Below are 21,570 nucleotides of genomic sequence, written 5' to 3'. Positions count from 1 at the left end.
TAAAATGACTTAATCATGGTTCTATGTATGGCAGTTTGGCTTGAGTGTATGATGTTTACATAATGTTAGATTCAATTCACTTTTCACTTGTTTATTATGCCATCTACTTTTACTGATCACTGATTTCTGATGTACACTGGTATGTTCCTTCTTTTTCCTAGTAAAAGCTTGGCTTTGTTTCTTCCTTAAATCGACATAAAATGTAATTCAGTGACAAGATTGCATGACTGCAAGCTTGTTACTGTTTGTAGATGTCTCTGTATAAAGGCCTTAAGTAATTTATGGATTTAAAAGTGATACTACTTTATAGTTTCCACTCTCGTATCAGTTATTGTAGTGAGAGTTTTGGTTTCTTTAAAAACCCAGATATGCTATATAAACATGTTTTGTTTTAGTCCCAGGTGTGGGATATGGGGCTGCTTCAGATTCTCCAAGGCAGCAGACCAGCTGTCTCGTGCTTAGTCTGACAGGATCGTGATTCTGCCAGTTGCAGCCAGTTTAATTTTGAGGACTATGGAGAAGGTAAAATTGCCAAGACCCAGAGAGGGAGAGGGGGTGCTCTGAAGATGAAGGTGCAGCTGTTCTGCTGGTTCCTGCTCCTGCTGCTACTACTGCTGATGGTTAAGAGAAAAGAGACAAGAAGTTAGAGAACAAGCTGACTAGATGAAGATGGACTCGCCTCAAGGAAGTTAATGCCCCTCATCAGCAGGAAGTAGTTTAAGGAGACCTAAGTCCCCTTCCCCGCTAAACTCTCTTCTACCTGGTGTTGGGATACTAGAAGGAATAATGGTTGGAAGAGAGGTAGAGATCAAAGAACCCAAATAAAATAGACTAAAAAAGCCAACAAGTTTTATTTTGTAGGAACTGATCATTTAAATTTTCTGGGTTTTGTTTGGTTGTTTTTTGTTTTTATGCATTTGTTGTTTATGTTTTTGAAACAGAGTCTCATAGAACTCTCACCGTGGACACCCATCTGGCCTTGAACTCAGAGATATTCCTGCCAAGTGCTGGGGTTAAAGGCATCGAAAGCGTTGATCTAAAATTTTAAATATGCCTATAATATCTACTTATAAAGGCACATAACATCTACATTAGTACACATTTTTCTTTTACTATTTGTTTTTGTGATTGTGTGTGTGTGAAATGTGCACATGAGTGCAAGTGCCCTCAGAAGCTAGAAGAGGGAGTTGGATCTTCTTAAAGCTGGAAATGTAAATAGTTGAGAGCTGCCCACTGGAGGTGCTTGGAGTGAAACTTGGGTCCTGCACAAGAGCAATGCATGCTCTGAACTCCTGACCACATCTTTCCAGCTCTCCTTTTAAACAGTTTTTATGCATGCAATTTGGTACTGCTATCTACAGGCACAGGGCTTTCTAGCAGAGGTCTAGACTCTGTTGTCTTCCATAATAGAGTAAGTATACCATCTCAGTTTATAGGGGTCAAAACAGTGGTTGTCTCTGGAAGTGGGAGAAGTAACTGGAAAAGTAAGTAAAAGAACTATTTATTTGGTTTAGATGATGTTACAGAGCTGTATACATACACATAAAAATTGAGTGAACTGTACATGTGGGACAACACACTTCACTGCCTCAATTCTGTAAAAGATTGAACATATGAATGTTTTTTAAAGTGTTTAGAATCCACTACTAATTCATTTAGAGAAGTAATCACTTCCCTAGCTCCTGAGTCAGCAGAACAGTAATATCTGGGGGTTACCTCATCAGCACTCAACTTAGGCTTCACACACAATTAAACAGCAACCGTGCAGAGCGGCCAGCACTAAGGCCAAGCACTTGTTGGGAACACAGACAAGCCTCCAGTCACACCAACTGGGTACTTACCCCTCCAACCTCACATCTGGTAAGGATCTGTTGAATGCAATCATCTCACTTGCCATTAAGTTGAACTGGTTGATTTTAAACATCTCTTTCATCTTTTCTTGATCCTCTTTAGGAATGACGACTGGTTTCCCCATTTCTCCAGGACCTTCGTGAGGCTTCTGCACTGGCTCTATAACTAAGAAGAAGCTTAACTGAAAACCAATTTCGTAACAACTAATGCATGCTTCTGAGTAACACATTCAAGTTAAAACTGCCCTCAACAAGCACTGCAGCCTCATCTGGGCTGCCCCAGCATGTTCTGCTGTCCATGCTGAGGAAGTGACTCTGACCTCCCAGCCTTATTCTATTCATTTAGTGCTAAATAGCTTTGCAGATATCCGAGACCACTCCTCCAGTCTTCCTGGACTAAAGCAGTCCTAGCTGCTATTCACTCACTGCCTTTCCTGGGATTTAATCTAACTTTCCAAGTCTGCTACCCACTCCTCAGCACTCCCTCCTATCTGGTGGCTGCCACTTCTCTCCATCTGTGCCTTGGCCTCTCTTCCTCTCATGCTGTTGTTCATGCAGGCTGCCTCCTCTGATATCCCCCTTCCTGGTTCTATCTTTACCGTAGGAAACTACTAGTCCACCTTTTAAAGGAAGTAAAACGGCTTCCCTTTCCTTTCTAAAAAAAGTCATTCATGAGTCTAACTTCTTGAGTTCTTTGTATATATTGGATATTAGCCCTCTATCAGATATAGGATTGATAAAGATCTTTTCCCAATCTGTTGGTTGCCATTTTGTCCTATTGACACTGTCCTTTGCCTTACAGAAGCTTTGTAATTTTATGAGGTCCCATTTTTCAATTTTTGATCTTAGAGCATAAGCTGTTGGTGTTCTGTTCAGGAAATTTTCCCCTGTGCCCATGTGCTTGAGGCTCTTCCCCACTTTCTTTTCTATCAGTTTCAGTGTATCTGATATGATGTTGGAGGTCCTTGATCCACTTGGACTTGAGCTTTGTACAAGGAGATACAAGATCAGTTTGGTGGTTCCTCCAGAAATTGGACATAGTACTACCAGAGGACCCAGCTATACCACTCCTGGGCATATACCCAAAAGATGCTCCAACATGTAATAAGGACACTTATGTAATGCTCCACTATGTTCATAGCAGCCTTATTTATAATAGCCAGAAACTGGAAACAACCCAGATGTCCCTCAACAGAGGAATGGATACAGAAAATGTGGTACATTTGCACAATGGAGTACTACTCAGCTATTAAAAACAATGAATTCATAAAATTCTTAGGGAAATGGATGAATCTGGAGAAGATCATCCTGAGCGAGGTAACCCAATCACAAAAGAACACACATGGTATACACACACTGACAAGTGGATATTAGCCCAGAAGCTCGGAATACCCAAGATACAAAGATCCACAAGAAACTCGAGAAGAAGGAAGACCAAAGTGTGAATACTTTGATTCTTCTTAGAAGGGGGAACAAAATACCCATGGAAGGACTTGCAGAGACAAACTATGGAGCAGAGACTGAAGAAAGGACAATCTAGAGACTGTTCCACCTGGGAATCCTTCCCATATTCAATCACCAAACCCAGACACTGTTGTGGATGCCATCAAGTGCTGGATGACAGGAGCCTGATATAGCTGTCTCCTGAGAGGCTCTGCCAGTGCCCGACTAATACAGAAGTAGAGGCTCACAGCAATTCATTGGACTGAGCACAGAGTGAAGGAGCTAGAGAAAAGACCCTAGGAGCTGAAGGATTTGCAGCCCCTTAGGATGAACAACAATATGAACTAACTAGTATCCTCAGAGCTCCCAGGGATTAAACCAGCAACCAAAGAGTACACATGATGGGACTAAATGGCTCCAGCAGCATATGTAGCAGAGGATGGCCTAGCTGGTCATCAATGGGAGAAGAGGCCCATGGTCCTGTGAAGGCTCCATGTCCCAGAGGAATGCCAGGGCCAGGAATCGGGAGAGGGTGGGTTGATGAGCAGGGGGAGGGGGGAGGGAACAGGGGTCTTATTTTTTTCAGAGGGGAAACAGGGAAAGGAGATATCATTTGAAATGTAAATAAAGAAAATATCTAATAATTTTAAAAAGTCATTCATTATCCTTATAAGTTTAAATCTCCAAAAGCCAAACCTATGTTGAAGATTACATTGCTGTCTGGCTAATCAGACTATGGAGAGTTGGAATGCTGCAGGCCCAGAGCCCAATTGGCTATCTTTGGCTATCTTTGGTCACTTTTTGACTATCTGGTATCTTTGAGATGTAATCGTAGCAAACCACTAACCACTATGGCTCATGGGATACCCACTGCAGAGCACCCCCAACTCTGTGGTAACCTGCCTGTCAATGACTCTGGAAAGTGTGCTGGTTCCATGACTAAGAGAAGCTCATGTCACCACTTCCACAGTGAAACATGTCAACTGGAGCAACACGTATCCATGTTCTTGAGCACAGCCATTTACATACGACTCAGAACAAATTATCATCTCTCCTCTGCCACATATTTGTCCTTCCAGGACTTCCATGTTTCTCATCAGCCACTATCTCTTATGAATACTGTATGCAGGTGCAGCCCAGTAGACCCTGACTCAGACATGAACCCTCTACAAACGTTTAGTAGAGTGTTTTAAAAGAGCTTTATGTTCAAATAATATGTAGGCTCACATGAAAATGCTGGTGTTTATAACAGATGTTATAGGAGCACCATGAATAACCAATCATAAGTAATACAAAACGGTGGGAATGTACTGTGAACAGGAAACACTGCCAGATCAGGAGCATTTTTCAGACTCTGCTCCATCTTCTATGTTTTTTTGTTTTTGTTTTTGTTTTTTGTTTTTTGTTTTTTTTTTTTTTTTTTTTTTTTTTTTTTTTGAGACAGGGTTTCTCTGTACAGTCCTGGCTGTCTTGGAGCTCACTTTGTAGACCAGGCTGGCCTTGAACTCAGAAATCTGCCTGCCTCTGCCTCCCAAGCGCTGGGATTAAAGGCGTGGGCCACCACCGCCCGGTTTCTTCCATGCTTTTAAGATAAAAAATATTCCAAGAAATTTTGGGCTATAGCATACACTAAACTTTGAAGTTATTGTATTAAATTTCTCATCTACACAGGATGAATAAGAGAATGCAGTAAGACCAAGAATGGCATAAAAATTAAGTTTTGGGTACAATGTGTTTATTGTTTTTATTTTATTGGTATGAGTGTTTTGCCTGTAGGCACATATGTGCACTACCATATACATTATGTGTCAAATCCACTGGAACTGGAGTTATAGATGGTTGTGAGCCACTGTGTGGATGCAGAGAACTGAACCCAGGTCCTCTGCAGGAGTAATTAGTGTGCTCCTAACTGCTAAGCCATCTCTCCAGCTCAAAACTTTTCTGTTCTTGTTCAGCACCTAACAGAGCTTTAAACATATTTTCCAATTGAGTTTTCATGTGCTACAGAGTCTCTCTCTCCTGCTTTTAAACCCCTGCATTCTAGACAGACACCATAAGCTCCAATTCTGACTGACAAGAGGGATGAAGGAGAGGAAAGCCACTCTGGGAAAAGAACACCAGTTTCAGACTGGAGAGATGGCTTAACGGTTAAGAGCGCTGACTGGTCTTCCAGAGGTCCTAAGTTCAATTCCCAGCAACCACATGGTGACTCAAAACCATCTGTAACAGGATTTAATGCCTTCTTCTGGTATCTGAAGACAATGTACACATATAAAATAAATAAATACATCTTTAAAAAAAAAAAAAAAAGACCAGCAGTTTCTTCCCAGTGAGAGGTAACATTGCCCTCTGGTCTAAAGGGACAAGGTATGCAGCTCTACTGCCAATTAAGAAGGCGGTGTTTTGTTACTCAGTAACGCTGTGTAGTAGATGAATAGTAAAAGTAGTATTTTGTGAACTTATAAGTAGATTGATGGGGCTAACCTAGGTATTGCTAACATCCTGTTTCAGCAACTAAGCAGAGCTGGCTATGTAAACCTACCTATAGCAATTATAATCAAACAGGCACAGTTCCTAACACAAATAAATAGCTTTTAGATCATAAATTTTAGAGAACCAAGTATCTTTCTCCTTATAAAAATTAGAGTCAAAGAAAATTAGTACTAGAAGAATAACTACATATCACTTCTTCAAAGAGTAAAATGCCAAGCTAGGCATGATGGTATACAACTTTAGTCCCAGCACTTGGGAGGCAGAAGCAGGTGGATCTGAGTTTGAGGACAGCCTGGTCTACAGAGTGAGTTCCAGCAGAGAAACTCTTATCTCAAAAACAAAACAAAACAATAGCAAACAAACAAAAAAAAAATAGAGTACTGAACAACCCTTTCACAGGGGTCATCTAAGACTACTGGAAAACACAGATATTTATATGATTCATAACAGTACTAAAATTACAGTTATGAAGTAGCAATGAAGGTAATTTTACAGTTGGGGTCACCACAACAGGAGGAACGGTGTTAAAAGGTTGCAGCATGAGAGGATTCAGAACAACTGCTCTAGAAAATGAGAGTCACGCAGGAGACTTGATACCTGCTCACAAAGCTTTAATGTTTCACCCTGCATTATGGCATTAGACCAATCTTCAGTACAATTTTGGTAATTCCAACTATGAGATTCCCTGTCATTTGGTAAAAGGTCTAAAGGGAACAAGGTATGCAGCTCTACTACCAGTTAAGCACTTTTAGCATTCAACTATCAGAAGAACCAACCATAACACTGTTAGAAATATAATCACCACATAGGAACTTAAAAATGAATGTAGCACAATCATCTTAAAATTTAAATCTATATGTAGATTTAAAATTTATATAAAATATAATGTAAAATGTTAAATATACAGCTATAAATCTAAATTTGAAATAGAAAACAGCTGTATAAAAAGCCACTCACCGTCTCCACCAGGAAGTCCTCTCTCCTTCTTCTCTTCACATTTGTTGCATTCACTGAAGTAAAGCAGCAGGAACATATCCAAGAGTACCCAAACCAAGGAGGTGGCTAGAACCACCTTGCAATATGCAAATTTTCTCATGGCACTTTAAGTCAAATGTAAAATTTTAAAATATATATATATAAATATACAAATATCATGAAAATTATTCCAATCTGGTTTCATCAGAAATCACAGTCATATCCTATAAAGAGAGAAGGGGGGAAAAGACTCTTAAATTCAATACCTAAGAAATGGATCATATGATTAATTTAACATAAATATTAAGATAGGAATTAATTTCATTAACAAGAAAGTCTATTATTATATAAATAACTCTTATAGACCAATATTCAATAGAAAAAGGGTAAACAGGTGTAAACAGGCCTTTAAAGAAGAGAAATCTAAATAGCCTATTAAAAATTATAAAAATGTGCTTATTTTCTTGTAACTGGATATATAAACTAAAACAGCAGTAAGCCAGCTGGAGAGACGGCTCAGCAGTTAAGAGCACTGACTGCTTTTCCAAAGGTGCTGAGTTCAATTCCCAGCAACCACATGATGGCTCACAATCATCTGTAATGAGATCTGATGCCCTCTTCTGGTGTGTCTCTAGACAGCAACAGTGTACTCACATCTAATAAGTCTTTTTAAAAAAAAAAAAAAAACAAAAAACAGCAGTAAGCTAGGATTTCAGTCTCATCAAAACATGGGTCTTAACCTCCTTTCTCTCCAACTGTTTAAATCTGTAACAGTTATCAGCCCAAGATCTTCAGCAAACAGTCATCCTAGTCTGAATATCCAGTTCTCCTCCAGCTGGTACTGCATACTCTTTCAGGCTAATTCCTGTCCTCTTTTCCCCACCAAATCCTACGTACAAACCTCAAGTCACTACTCACCTAGAAAACATTCCCAGAATGCACTGCAGGAAAGGGAAAGGATTCTAAAACTTACTCCTAAACTCTGATGTCCTAAGGTTTTAGTTTCTACTTCCCACTCTTTGACATTCTATGACACTCTTATATTGTCATCAGAAAGTAATAGGGATACTCAGAGTAAAATTGTTTCTAACAAGTCAATATTTACCTTGGAGAGCCCTGGAGCAGCCTGAGAATCATGTCACTGAATAACTAACACAAAGCCAGTGTTGCTGCTGACTAGGACAGAAACAAATCAAGTTTATTCAATAAAGAAAACTGAAGGAACACCTTGTCCATGGGCCCCATGCTGAAAGTCATGTGAGCAATGCCTGAAGAAGCAGGCTGACAGGTGATGTGCAGCTTCTTACGGGAATGGTCTTACAAGATGAAGGATCTGAACACTCCAGGTCAGGTGAGTTCATTTATGAAATACCTAGAGTAATTCTTTACATTGCTAGATAACAGCCAGAGAGTCACCCAAAAAGGTACTAAAGGATACTTGTAACATAGATTACTTCTTCTCACATCTCTAGGGACTCTGCTCACATCTCTGCTCACATATGGTCTTTCATCAGAACAACACTGTGATGGCAAGGTGAGAGAAAACAAAGGTGCTACAGACGTTTTCTGCCTCAACATCATGTCTATTCATTTGATTGTGTCACATGCAGGGAGTAGTGACTACAGGAAAGCATGAAAGGATTACAGAACATAAAACAATGGCTCTCAGCATGGAAGTTGGGTATGTAAATGTATATCTGAGCCATTTCACATGGAAAACTGTCTGGCAAAGAATCTGCTAACGTATCGGGGAGGGGATCAAACCCAGACACTAACAGAACAGGTCTCAGGTTGACCAATAGGGCTTAAAACACCTACAGGGCCAAGAATGACCTTAAACCTCTACTCCTCCTGCCTCTAACACTCCAAAGCTGGCATTATAAGTGGGTACAATAGGTTTATGTGGAGCTAGGAATCAAACACAGGATCTCATGCATACTAGGCAAGACCTTTACCAACTAAATACTTTCCCCAGATTCATTCTTTAAGACCTAATGATCATTAAACTTATATTACTGTCAGTTCATTTATATCTAAAAAACATGTCTTTTCACACTGAGACATCTAAGGAGAAAACATATCTACCTAACAACCTGTATGCAATTTTTTTAAAGTATCTTTGAGCATCCTTCATATAAAATGCTTCAGAAACTAACTGCTCCAGATTTTAGAGCTTTTCATACTTTGTAATATTTGCACAGACTTAATTTTTTGAGCTCTACAATACTAAATCTGAAAATGTTCCAAAATCTAAAACGTTTTGATATATCACCTATAATTCAATGTTTCAGATTTGAGAGCATTATAGATTTACACACACACACATACACACACACACACACACACACAGTGAAACACTACTCAGAATTTTTTTTAAAAAGTCACTGTTGTAATCACTGAACTATTTCTGAGTTATTATCCCAAGTTTAGAGGTCAGGAGAACAAAGCTCACTTAGAATACTGGTAGAGACTCTTAACAGGGCTTACCAGATCAAGTGTTTCTATTTGAGGCATGTAATGTTGAGTGTACTGACTAGTATACCAGTTTTTAAAGGTGATAAATTGACTTGGCTTCTAACAGTATCTTGAAATTTTATATTTCTACTTATAAAATGATATATGCTAAATATAATGAACTCTTCAGGGAGGCTGGAAAGATGGCTCAGCAGTTAAGGGAACTGGTTCCTCTTCTAGAAGTCCTGAGTTCAATTCCCTGCAATCATATGGTGGCTGATGCCCTCTTCTGGAGTGCAGGTATACATGTAGATAAAATACTCACATCTACTCATAGATATACACATAAATAAATCTTAAAAAAAAAAAAAAAAAAAACCCTCTTCAAATACTGCAAAGTAAAATCTCCCGACTGCCATAAACTATGGTCACAGCTATCTTCTGCTGTTAGTGCTAAAGGGTTTCTGTAATCGTTCAGGACAGGTGGACCATACTTAAACATTCGTTTCTGATATTTTGAGCACTTTGTGGCAACCAGATCTCAAAACAGATACAAGAGAATTTACTTAGGAAGTGATTAGCAAACTGTTTGGCAAAGGGTCAGAAAGTAAACTTCTTTTGAATTCTGGTGTTATAGGAAGAAAGCAGACATAAATGAATGTAGTAACATTCCAACCATTTACTTACAGATACTGAAATTCAATTTCATATTACAAATCATTTTGTTTAACAATCCACTTAAAAATGTGAAAACCCTCCTTCGCTCCTGAGTCATCATCACAAGAATTCCAGCTTTCCAACACACAGTCAGAAGAAACACATACTTTCATAAGCTTGGTGTATGTACATTAGCAACACTGTTGAGAGGAGTCCTTATTTTTGACCATCTTCATGTGTAATCTCTATTTTTTGTAGCTACATATCTGGCCTGTTTACTGAGAGGAGGTATCACCATTGATTCTAGGCTAGCCTCCAACTGCAGACCTCATCTCCCATCTTCCAGGTCTCCATCTTTGCAGCACCATACCCACCTTTGTATTTGGTGTTCTACTGTCTCTGCTGTAACTGGTGATCATTCCATTTCTTTTCTCACGTACCTAATGAAATCCGGCCCAATACTCTATTAGGTAATTTGTTTTGTCTTCTTTCTGTGAAATTCTTTATATAGTGTTGTATCAGTTATAAGCTCTACCTGTAATTTTTTTCTAGTTCTAGTTAATAAAGAATATCATTTATGGTTCAAAAAAGTATCATTTCTCATATCTTAAGAAATACTTCTACTTGGAAATCATTACTAATAATGTTTTTGTATCAAACTTAAAATGTTTTGCCTTTCCTGTATAAGTAGGGGACCAATATCATTGTCCCCCAAAAGGATAAATTGTCTCAGTCCTACTTAAATAACAAGTTATCTTTTTCTAAAGGCATAGAATATTCACCCTGTTATAAACTAAGTTTTTGAGTCCCTACATTCAGTTCCACTGACCTGTCGCTTCATATGTAAAACTGCTAAATTACAATATAATTATAATAACTAGCTTATTCTTAATATATGGTTAAAAAAAAGAGGTCTCACTTTAACTATTAAAAAATGTTAGCACATGTATTTAATCCCAGCAATCAGGAGGCAGGGGCAGGAGAATCTGAGTTCAAGGCCAGCCTGGTCTACAGATGGAGTTCCTGGACAGCCAGGGATACCTACACACAGAAAACCCATCTCAACCCGCACTCCCAGAAGTATTACATTTTTATGTGGAAGGATGTGTCACAGTCAGAGGACAACTTGCTAGAGTCTGTTCTCTCTTTCTACCAGGTGGAAGGACTCTTAAGCTCAGAAAATAAAAAAAGTTGTCTTTGAGGACCTAGGCAAACAATGGAGATTGAAGTCAGGTCATCAGACTAGGAGCCAGTATCTTAACCTACTAAGCCATCTTGATGTACACCTTTCATTATTTCTTTGTTTTTGATTTTTTTGAGACAGAGTATATATAGTCCCTGTTATCCTAGGATTTGCTATGTAGACCAGGCTGGCCTCAAACTCAGAGATCCACCTGCATCTGCCACATACAGGAGTGCCTTGGCTATGTGTCTCACTGGTTTCCCTTTATAATTTTAGATTAACTTTTAAAAGCTCTATTCCAAAAGCTACTGTAGTTCAAGTGAAATCTATGAGCAATCAGAACTGTTGTCCTTGTGATTCTTCAAATCTACCAACTCTCATCTCTCCACTTAGTGAGGCCTCTCTAGTTACAAGTTAATAGATCTCATAATTTTGTTTCAAGTCAACTTCAGGTATTTTTAATTTTTTCTTCTACTCGAGTACTGTAATTTTATTACTAATTTATAGAAATGCACTTGATTCTTCTTTTTCTTCTTCCTCCTTCTTTCATTTTTTCTTGTTTGGTTTTTCAAGGCAGGGTTTCTCTGTGTAGCCCTGGTTGTCCTGGAACTCACTCTGTAGACCAGAGTGTCTCCAATTCAAGAGAGCCACCTGCTTCTGTCTCCCAAGAGCTAGGATTAAATACAAGGCGTATACCACCAGGCCCAACTGAGAAAGGTACTTGATTCTTGTTTGTTGACTTTTAATTCAGCTCCTATGATGTTCAGAACAATGTAAACAGGTAGAGTGCCTACAATATCTTGTTTTATTACTGAGCATAAGTGGTAGATTTTCTTTTTGTAAGACAAAAAAAAAAAAGTAGTCACTATGACTTACTACTTAATTATTTTAAATGATATTCCATTTATTGCAAAAGACAGTATGGTAGAACAACTCTACTATTCTGAGAAAATGAATAAAAGAAATCATAAAGACCTATTTCTAAAAGTTGATAGAAAAAAGGAGTTAAGCTGTAAAAAAAAAACCCTAAAATGTTTTCCTAAATAATCTCACTATTAAAATGATAAAATAATTTTCATTTACTATATTATCATTTTAAGTTGAATTTCAAGTTCTACAACTAATAAATTTTAAAACTATGAAATACATACTTTCTTTAAAACTGTTTTTTTCTGTGAATTCTATTTATTTATTTATGTTTGTTTGTTTGTTTTGATTTGTTTTTTCGAGACAGGGTTTCTCTGTGTAGCCCTGACTGTACTGGAACTCACTCTGTAGACCAGGCTGGCCTCAAACTCAGAAATCTGAGTGCCTCTGCCTCCCAAGTGCTGGGATTAAAGGCGTGTGCCACCACTGCCCGGCTAATTCTATTCTTTAAGAAGGCTGGTATATACCTACATAGCCAGCATCCTACTGAACTCAGGGCATGTGAATCCTGGCTAGACATATATTGTACTTGTCTCTATCATTCATACTTGAGGAAAGCATATCTTTATGATTCTTACAGAAAGAATACCTAGAAACCCATGTCTCACCTCTCTAATAAGCATCTCTATGCTATGTACCTTTTTATTTTAAGATTCATTTTATTTCATTTATAAGAGTACACTGTAGCTGTATTCAGACACACTAGAAGAGAGCATCGGATCCCATTACAGAGCCCATGTTGTGAGCCACCATGTAGTTCTAGGAATTGAATTCAGGACCTCTAGAAGAGCAGTTAGTGCTCTTAACAGCTGAGCTGTCTCTCTAGCCCCCTTATCTATTTGTTTGTTTTTCCTTGTTTGTTTGTTTGTTTTGAAGGCAAGGTCTCACTATGGTTGGCCCAGGACTCAATTCCCCTACCCTAACTTTCTAAGCACTGTGATGATAAGAGTAGGTATCACACCCAGCAAAAATGTTCTTTCTGTCTAACCCACTAATATTGACCATCAGGACCTTGCACACGGTTTAAGCATTCTGCCATTAAGTCATCCCCAGCTTTAAGACAGGTCTTCACCTGCATCCACCTGAGTGCTAAAATTATGAGCGAAAGGCACCACACTCAACATGTCTTCCTGCTATTTGCAGCCCACTCCTGGTGTCCTCCAGATTTTGTGTCCTTTTGCTGCAATGTATTTCTGCAGTTAGTATTAGTGTACGGGAAGCCTTCTGAGTTCTCCAAGCCAATCAGAAGACCTGAGGTTAGTCTTAGGAACCCCAATACAACTTGCATATTAAAACAAGGAAATATTTAAGTTCATTACTAAACTAAATGTTTAAGTTCAAATTAGTTATGTAGCCTTTGAAAGGTCAATTTATTTTATTTGCAACCAACAACTAAAACCCACATGGCCTCATTGTTTCTTTAAAAGAAAAGTACACTCATCTTACAGTTCAACTGCAATAATGCATACTCAGTAAATAGTGATATTTCTAAAGGTGCTTTCTTAGATGAAACAATCAGGATTCTTTTACATATGCACTGATGCAATGAAAATGACCATCTGCAAGGTAAACTTTATTCCAGTATCTTCAACACTAGTACTTTAAATGAATGATTAGAAGATTGTGAGTAAGTCTAATTCTAGCTAAAGGTCTTTCCTGAACCTGGTCTTCATCTAGTCTTCAAATTGACTTGCTAATGAGAAATAAATATAAATGTACTAATAAAGTAGTAATAAGACTATACTTTATTGCTCTCTTTCTCAAATTTTAATTAAAATAATAACAGTACAAAATCATTCTAGTGCTGAGCATGGTGACACATGCCTTTAATCCCAGCTTGGGAGAAAAGGGAAAGTGGATTTTTGTTGAGTTTGAGGTTAGCCAGGACTATATAGTGTAATTCTGTCTAAAAAAAAACTAAAACAAGCCTTTCTAATATATGAACATAAGGCACAAAATCCAAAGGATGTAAGTTTCAAAATCCATGAAGAAGTATAATCTTGAAACCATTAATTCCTAATTATTATCAACTTACCCCAAAGTGGCTTTTCAAATGAATTCATATCACAAATCCACATGTCTCAAATCATCTGTTGAAAAATAAATTTCCTAAAATCAGTGTATTTCAAAGTTAACTCTTTGCTCCTCCCTTCCCTCTCCTACCAGTATACAGACTGCAGGCCAGCTGCCGACTTGAATGAAAGGCCACTGATTATTCAGCTACTTCCCCAAAGCTAGGTATAACATAAGTGCATAGGCACTCCAGTTAGTTGCTATTTTAAGAACAAGTGAATTAATTGATAAAATGTTACTAACCAAAACCACAGGGGAAATAGTATCCATTATCTTTTCTCCTCCTAGAAAGTGATGGCATCACCATCTCAGAAGAGAAGGCAGAGACAGCAGACAGCATCTACAGTGGACGCTGTTTACTCCTTATTTCACACCCAACATTCTTCACCTTATCAGACTCCAGTGGAATTCTTGTGATAATTCTCTACTAGGCATCTATTCCTGATTGGCCTAGGCCAACCACAGCCAATGTATTTATCTTACAAAAGTACAAAACTGAGCCAGGCAGTGATGGCACATGCCTTTAATCCCAGCACTTGGGAGGCAGAGGCAGGTGGATTTCTGAGTTTGAGGCCAGCCTGGTCCACAGAGTGAGTTCCAGGACAGCCAGCGCTTCTCAGAGAAACCCTGTCTTGGGGAAAAAAAGAAGAAAAAGAAGAAGAAAAAAGAAAAAGAAAAAAAAAGTACAAAACTAAATCATGATCAATGAACCTGTTGGGAAATCCATCAGAAAGCATTTGGGGAAAGTTTTCTCTTTAGAAGAAATGGTATCTTCCTCCCTCTAGCTATTCTTTGAATCAACATATACTGGAGTCCTGAAGCTATCCTGAAGCTTTAAGGAAAGCCTTATCAAGCTGAAGATGGCAGAGTGAAACTGTGGAAAGCAATGAGGTCTGGATGCAGCATGAAATCAGACCAATCTTGAAACTTCCCTCCATGGATATGAACCTCTCTATGTGAGGATAACCTTTCAGTGATGAGGTACTGTGCTCCTACAGCCAACAACCCACCCCAACCATCCTGCAAACTACAATTATTGATTCAGATCAGAATGTATCTTGTGAAGGAAAAAAATAAAGTGTAAACAGTAGAGTACCTATCTAGTAGTAGAATTTCAACATAAATTTAACAACTACAAACTAGAACCTGCTGTGACATATCCAATTTAGAAATGGTATTATAGTCATGTGCCATTTAACAAGAGTGTATTCTGAAAAACATGTCATGAGGTAAGTTCATTACTATGTGAACATAAAAGTGTTACTTATATAAAGCTAGCAGCAAAGCCTACTACAAATCTAGGTTCTATGGTATATATCATTGTATATTTGGTCTACTTTTGTCTGAAATCATGTTATGTAGCACATGGCTACAGCTAATCAACTGAATATATATCCATAGTATGTTCAAACTCTGTTAATTACATACAAGACACTATACTAACAGAAAAAACTAAAACATGAAAAAACTTAGGCTCCAGTTAGCATGAATGTGTTCCTCCCAAAGGCTGTATATTAGAAACTTAAATCCAAAATTTGAATGTTAATATTGTCTGAGGCCATAAAGAATGGTGACCAATCCCAATCCCATGATGAGATTAGTGTCTTTAAAGAAAGAAGAGAGACCTCAGCTGAAATACTCATTGACTTTTTTTTTTTTTTGAGACAGGGTTTCATTATTTAGCCTTGGTTGGCCTAGAATTCACTATGTAGACCAGGCTGGTCTCAAATTCAAAGAGACCACCTGTTTATGCCTCCCTAGTGCTAGAATTAAAGGTATGTGCCACTGTGCCTGCTTTGCATCCTGGCTTTCACCATGTGATACTCCTCCACCTTGTAATACAGCAAAAGTCCTCGTCAGATGCTGCCTACTTAATACTGCACTTCTTAGCCTCCAAAACTAGGACAATACATGGCTTTTATTTATGATTCATTTTCAAGAATTCTGTGGTAGGAACACAAAATGGACTATCAGATTCTACCTTAACAAATCTAATCTTTAGTTGTAATAAGATGATGGAACACATCATAATCTACAAAGTGATTTCATAGCTTTGCAAAAGGTTTCAAAGCTATGAGAAGATGGAGATTACAAGGAAAAAATGGTGAGGAAAAAGACTAATTTGTTTTATATTAGGAAAAAGGGAAAAAATATATTTACACAAACTGAACTAAAACAGAGAAGCAGAAAAACACAGAATTAGGAGCTCACAATTCAACAGTACATGGTGAACAGGAATGCTTGGTTGGCTACATTCTAAGGAAACTGAAAAGCAAAACTCAGGATAAGTTATTAATTTCTTCTGTCAGTTTTATCTCTTCAATACAAATGCCTAAATGCTAAAAATAAGACTTTATGTTAGGTTTCCTTTAACCAAAACCTAAGATACTAGAAAACAACTTCAAACATCATTCTGGGGAGCAGTTTCTGGGAAGGAAAGGATCCAGCAGGAACTTCCCCAGACCAGAGGACTACAACATTTCCTAGTCAACACTGTTACTCAGCAGGAACTTCCACAGACCAGAGGACTACAATATTTTCTAGTCAACATAGTTACTCAGCTTATTGTCATATGAACTGCAAAAATTCAAGGCCTATATTCTGTCTAATATCATTATTATAGTATCTGACAGTTCTTGGCACAAGACAGAGAAAGCAGCTCAATAATTATTACAAGAATAAAAATACCATACAACACACTTGAGAAGAAATATAACTGAAAATAAAATGTAAGGTCTCCGTGTTTATATGCAGGACAGATATTTAATTAATGTTGGGTTTTGTTCACATATCACACTGAAAACAAGTAAAAAGAGATTGTTAAAACATCTAAGTGGAATGGTAGAGACAGTGTGCACAGCTCTCTGTCAGCAATTCCTCTATACTTTCTTAGTGGTCCTTTCCTATGTTAACATTTACTGCTCTGAACTCTGCCATGCGGCTCAATGCTCTGAGTTTAGAAGTGGAGTGTGGCCCAGAGTTAGAGGGAGTATTCAACAAATAGCTTTACAAACAAGAAAAGGGAAGGAAAGGGAAGAGAAGGGAGAGGAGAAGATGGAAGAGAAGGGGAGGGAAAAGGAGGGGAAAAAAACCCAAAGTTGAAAAAAAAAAGGAACATCAATTCAAAAGATAATTAGGAATGGGATTTAAAATCACAGAAAACCTGACAATATAGAAAATATAAAACAAAATGGCAGATATTAAACCAAACATGAGTAAATCGATATTAAGATAAAAAGACAATGTGTACATTAAAAAGTAAAGTGAAGTTTAAAGAGTTGGCATGTAGACAAAATCATAAAGACTCCACAAGGTCTTGTTAGTAAAAGCACAGCAGATGTGTACATACAAAGTGTAAACTTATATAAACTAATCTGCCATGAGCAGTTATTGTCTCTGGATGGAACTGGAGCAATTGTCTACAACCAACAGGAAGAAAGCAGAGAATGGCAAGCAGAGAATGGCAACCCTTCAAAGAGGGAACTATACTAGGTGAGCTACCAGGCACAAAGAGTGACTATTTCCTTCTACTACTTTTTAATTCAACCATTAACTGTATTGTTGCGGTTAAAAGATTAGCCAAAGACCAGGAGAAAATTTCACAAAACAGCTCAAGGATTTTAGTATTAAACACATAAAAACTTCTCCAAACAAAGCAAGAAGGCGGAGTTGGAAATTTACCTTTGTGGTAAGCACTTGTCTAGGATGGCAAGGCCCTGGGTTCAATTCCCTGCACCAACAGAGGAAGAGGAAGAATGAATAATGAAAGCAGAAGGAACATATGATGAAAACTGAAGAAAGGAATAGCGATATCTAAACCTAAAGAAAGCACCACCATAGCCCTTCATAATCCAACTCCAGGTTCATAGTCTGAAGGCATTTACACTGAGTAAATGGATTGCAGTATTGTCTAAAATGGCCGGAAAAAGAGTAACAACCTGAAGGTACATCAAGAGGAAAATGGGGTGAGGGCAGGGGCTGGAGAAATGGCTCCAGAAGACTTAGCTTGGTTCCAAGCCATAACCATCTGCAACACCAGCTTCAGAGAATCTTGACTCCTTCTAGCCTCCAAAGGTGTACACACATACACATACATGCACACACACACACACACACACACACACACACACACACACACACACATTAAATACAACTATCTCTAAATGAAAATGAATAAATGACCTATAACAAAATACTATACAGCAGATAAAAATGAATAAAGCAGAACCATGTCTATGTGTCAATATGAGTACAAGGGAGAAAAGGCACCTTTTTCAGTACAGCTGAAAGGCACAGCTTATTCCATTAGTTACCTTTAACAAGTAAAAGCAAGACACATTACTTACGGGCCCCAAACTGTATTATACATATAGAATTACATACCAAATGCATATTAGTGACTATTGCTAGGAAGGAAAGAAGGGCTTCAAAAATATTGGGACTTTTTTAAATAAAAAGAATCTAAATTTTAGGAAACTAGCAGCTGTCCACTACATGAACACTTTCCTGTTCTTTCATTCCAATCAAACTGCTACATAACTACAAACGACAAATTCATTCCTTTACCTGCCCTGCAGGTTATGGTGGCTGGTAAGACAAAAATCAGAACTCATTATCTGGGGCTATGGAAGATACTGACTGCACTGGAGGACAGCCCCTGTGACCCTGACTCCTGTAGTGATCCTGTTTCCTGAGACATAAACACAATTGAAAGAACTAAGCAAAAAGGATTTTTTAGCAGTCATGAGATAACATTAAGAAGGAAAATACAAGCTGAAGAAAATGACAAACTGCCATTAATATATCAGTTTATTGGTAATTTTAGATAATTATCTAGGGTATATTTTGATTCATTCATTTTTGTGGAACTAACAAGTTAATTCCAAATCTATTTGGAAACATGTCAAGAATGACCAAGGTATTTCAGAAGCAAATGCTTATTTGTATGAGAGTTTTAAGGTTTAGTATAAAGTCTGTATATGTAGTTTAGTGTGACAATACTGTTTTGACAAATGTGAAAATCCTGGATTTGGTTCTTGTGGTAGTTTGAATATGCTTGGCCCAGGAAGTGGTACTATTAGGAGGTATGGCCTTGTTGGAGGAATGGGTCGCTGTGGGGTTGGACCTGGAGACCCTCCTCCTAGCTGCCTGGAAACAGCCTGCTTCCTTTGGATGAAGATGTACAACTGTCAACTTCCTGCCACGATGATAATGGACTGAACTGCAGGACCTATTTAAAGATATTACCCTGCCTGTTATTATTGGATCTTAAATAGTCCTATAATACCCCACACTTTAAATCTTGACCACATCCTAAAGACACATATTCTCCTTTAATGGAGATTACAAATCTCCTAGATGGATTTGTAGCTATTCTGAGATATTACTAAATTTTTACTATATGTTACTAGTTTAGAGCAACAAAACTGACTTTACTGTTGTAATTGTATATAAAGCAACCTAGTAAACTACAGATCTGAAAAAATCTCTATAGACTCTTGAATCTTTTTTTTTTCTTTTTTCTCTCTCTCTCTTTTTTTTTTTTTTCCGAGACAGGGTTTCTCTATCTTGGAACTCACTTTGTAGATCAGGCCAGCCTCGAACTCAGAAATCCACCTGCCTCTGCCTCCCAAGTGCTAGAATTAAAGGTGTGTGCCACCACTGCCCAGTTGACTCTTGAATCTTCTATGAAAACATCTATATTGACTCTAAAGGATGATTACTGTTTCTTTTAGCCTGGCAGCTTCTACTGCCCAGGGTCTTCAAGAAAAATGTACTGAAATGATAAAGAAAAAGGAAGTGTCAGCTGTTTACTGCTGCTGACATCTAAAGGAATACTATGTCTTGCTATCACGTACGATACTTGCTGTAGGCTTTTTATAGATGCCTGTGGTGGCTTCAATGAAAATGACTACCAAAGACTCATACATTTGAAGGCTGGTGCGAAGTTGGTGGGGTTATCAGGAAGGATTAGGGATGCTCTTGTTTGAGGAGGTCTATCACAAGGGATGAGCTTTGAGGTTTCAAAAGCCCAGGCCATTCCCAGTTAGTGCCCCTTCCACTTCTCCCTAACCCTAACCCTAACCCTAACCCTAACCTTATGCTTGCAGATAAGGATGTAAACTCTCAGCTACAGCACCAGCACTATGTCTGCCTGATACCATATCCCCTGCAATGAGAGTCATGGATTCTCCCCGTGAAGTAGCAAGCTCTGAATAAACTCTTTGCATTGGTCTTGATGTTTTGTCACAACAGTAGAAAATGGGATGACGCATGTTCTTAATCTAAATCAACATGTACCTTTAACCCAGATATTGAGGCAGACCTTTAATTTGGGCCATACCTTCCACTGGAGGCCTATACGAAGACAATGGAAGAAGGAAGGGTTTGCTTTTATTTCTTCACCTACTTGCACTTACTTTGGCAGCACATCTATTGGAGCCTACTTCAGAATTCCAGCTTAGACAGAAGTTGGTACCAGGGACTAAGGTATTGCTATGATAGGACAGACCATGCTTTTGTTTGGAGGAATGTGGATTTTGGGACTTTGGAAAGCAGTGGAATGCTTTAAGTAGGGCTTAGTGGACCACACTAGTAAAAGCATGGAAGTCAGTGATGCTGAGGGTGATTAGAACTATAGGGCCTGGCTTAAGAGGTTTCAGAGAAGAATTTTAGTACGTGGCCTAGAGACTGTTCTTATGATATTTTGGTGAAAAAAGTGACTGCTTTTTGCCCTGTCTGAAACATCTACCTGAGGCTAAAGTGAAGCGATTTAGATTAATTACACTGACAAGAGAAATCTCAAAATAGCCTAGCATAGACTCTGTCCTGTGGTTCACTCTTCTGAAAAGCCTTCTGAACAGACGTAGCAAACTTAGAAAGGAAAAATACAAAATGTATGATTCAAAGATTAAAGGAGCACCAGGAAGTGAAATGAGGGCAAATCCTGTGTTCAAGAATATTAAATAGAATTGAGGAAGTGGTGACCGTTGACCTCAGGATTCCCACCCAGCTAAGCTTATTGTTTATGTGTCTGCAGTTAAACAGGGATAGTTATATCATGTTAGGCATGATTATGACCTGGTTATTGTTTTCATTTGGACATAGAAAATATGATTGTGTATCAAATTGCTAAGAGAAGGATTGTGATAGCTATTCTTGGTTGTCAACTTAACTATATATCTAGAATGAACTACAATCCAGAAATGAAAGGCACACCAGTGATTCAGATCTTGAGGCTGGAAGACACGTTTGATCCAGATCCTGAGGAATAGTGGTCATGCATATAAAGAAGAATCTTGTGAAAAAGAATTAAAGAAAAGCTTAGGGGGGCTCAGGGGTTAAGAGTACTAGCTGCTTGCTCTTCCAGAGGTCCTGAGTTCAAATCCCAGTAACCACGTTGTGGCTCACAACCATCTGGAACGAGATCTGATGCCCTCTTCTGGAATGTCTGAAGACAGCTACGGTGTACTTACATATAATAAATAAATAAATCTTTTTTTAAAAAGAAAAGAA

At 38.2% G+C, this 21,570-nt stretch overlaps 1 protein-coding gene across 5 annotated transcripts in view; it reads right to left on the bottom strand.

Moving 5' to 3' along the window:
- Galnt1 (polypeptide N-acetylgalactosaminyltransferase 1) overlaps positions 1-21,570 on the bottom strand; it is an 81,781-nt gene that overhangs the window by 32,534 nt on the left and 27,677 nt on the right. For 2 of the 5 annotated variants that reach the window (XM_031365136.1, XM_031365135.1), the window contains exons 2-4: positions 14,018-14,072; positions 6,744-6,985; positions 1,842-2,016 (exon numbers count right to left, since the gene is read on the bottom strand). In XM_031365136.1, coding sequence (XP_031220996.1) covers positions 1,842-2,016; positions 6,744-6,882 — 314 coding nt within the window. In that variant the 5' untranslated portion in view covers positions 6,883-6,985; positions 14,018-14,072. Of the gene's footprint in view, positions 1-1,841; positions 2,017-6,743; positions 6,986-7,866; positions 7,938-14,017; positions 14,073-21,570 lie in introns of those variants that run through there. The other 3 variants (XM_031365138.1, XM_031365140.1, XM_031365139.1) reach the window with 3 other exon arrangements.

Source organism: Mastomys coucha, unplaced genomic scaffold, assembly GCF_008632895.1.
Source record: "Mastomys coucha isolate ucsf_1 unplaced genomic scaffold, UCSF_Mcou_1 pScaffold13, whole genome shotgun sequence".
In the NCBI taxonomy this organism is placed as follows: Eukaryota; Metazoa; Chordata; class Mammalia; order Rodentia; family Muridae; genus Mastomys; species Mastomys coucha.
Note: the sequence above shows the minus strand (reverse complement) of the source record. Positions and strands in the feature narration are given on the sequence as shown.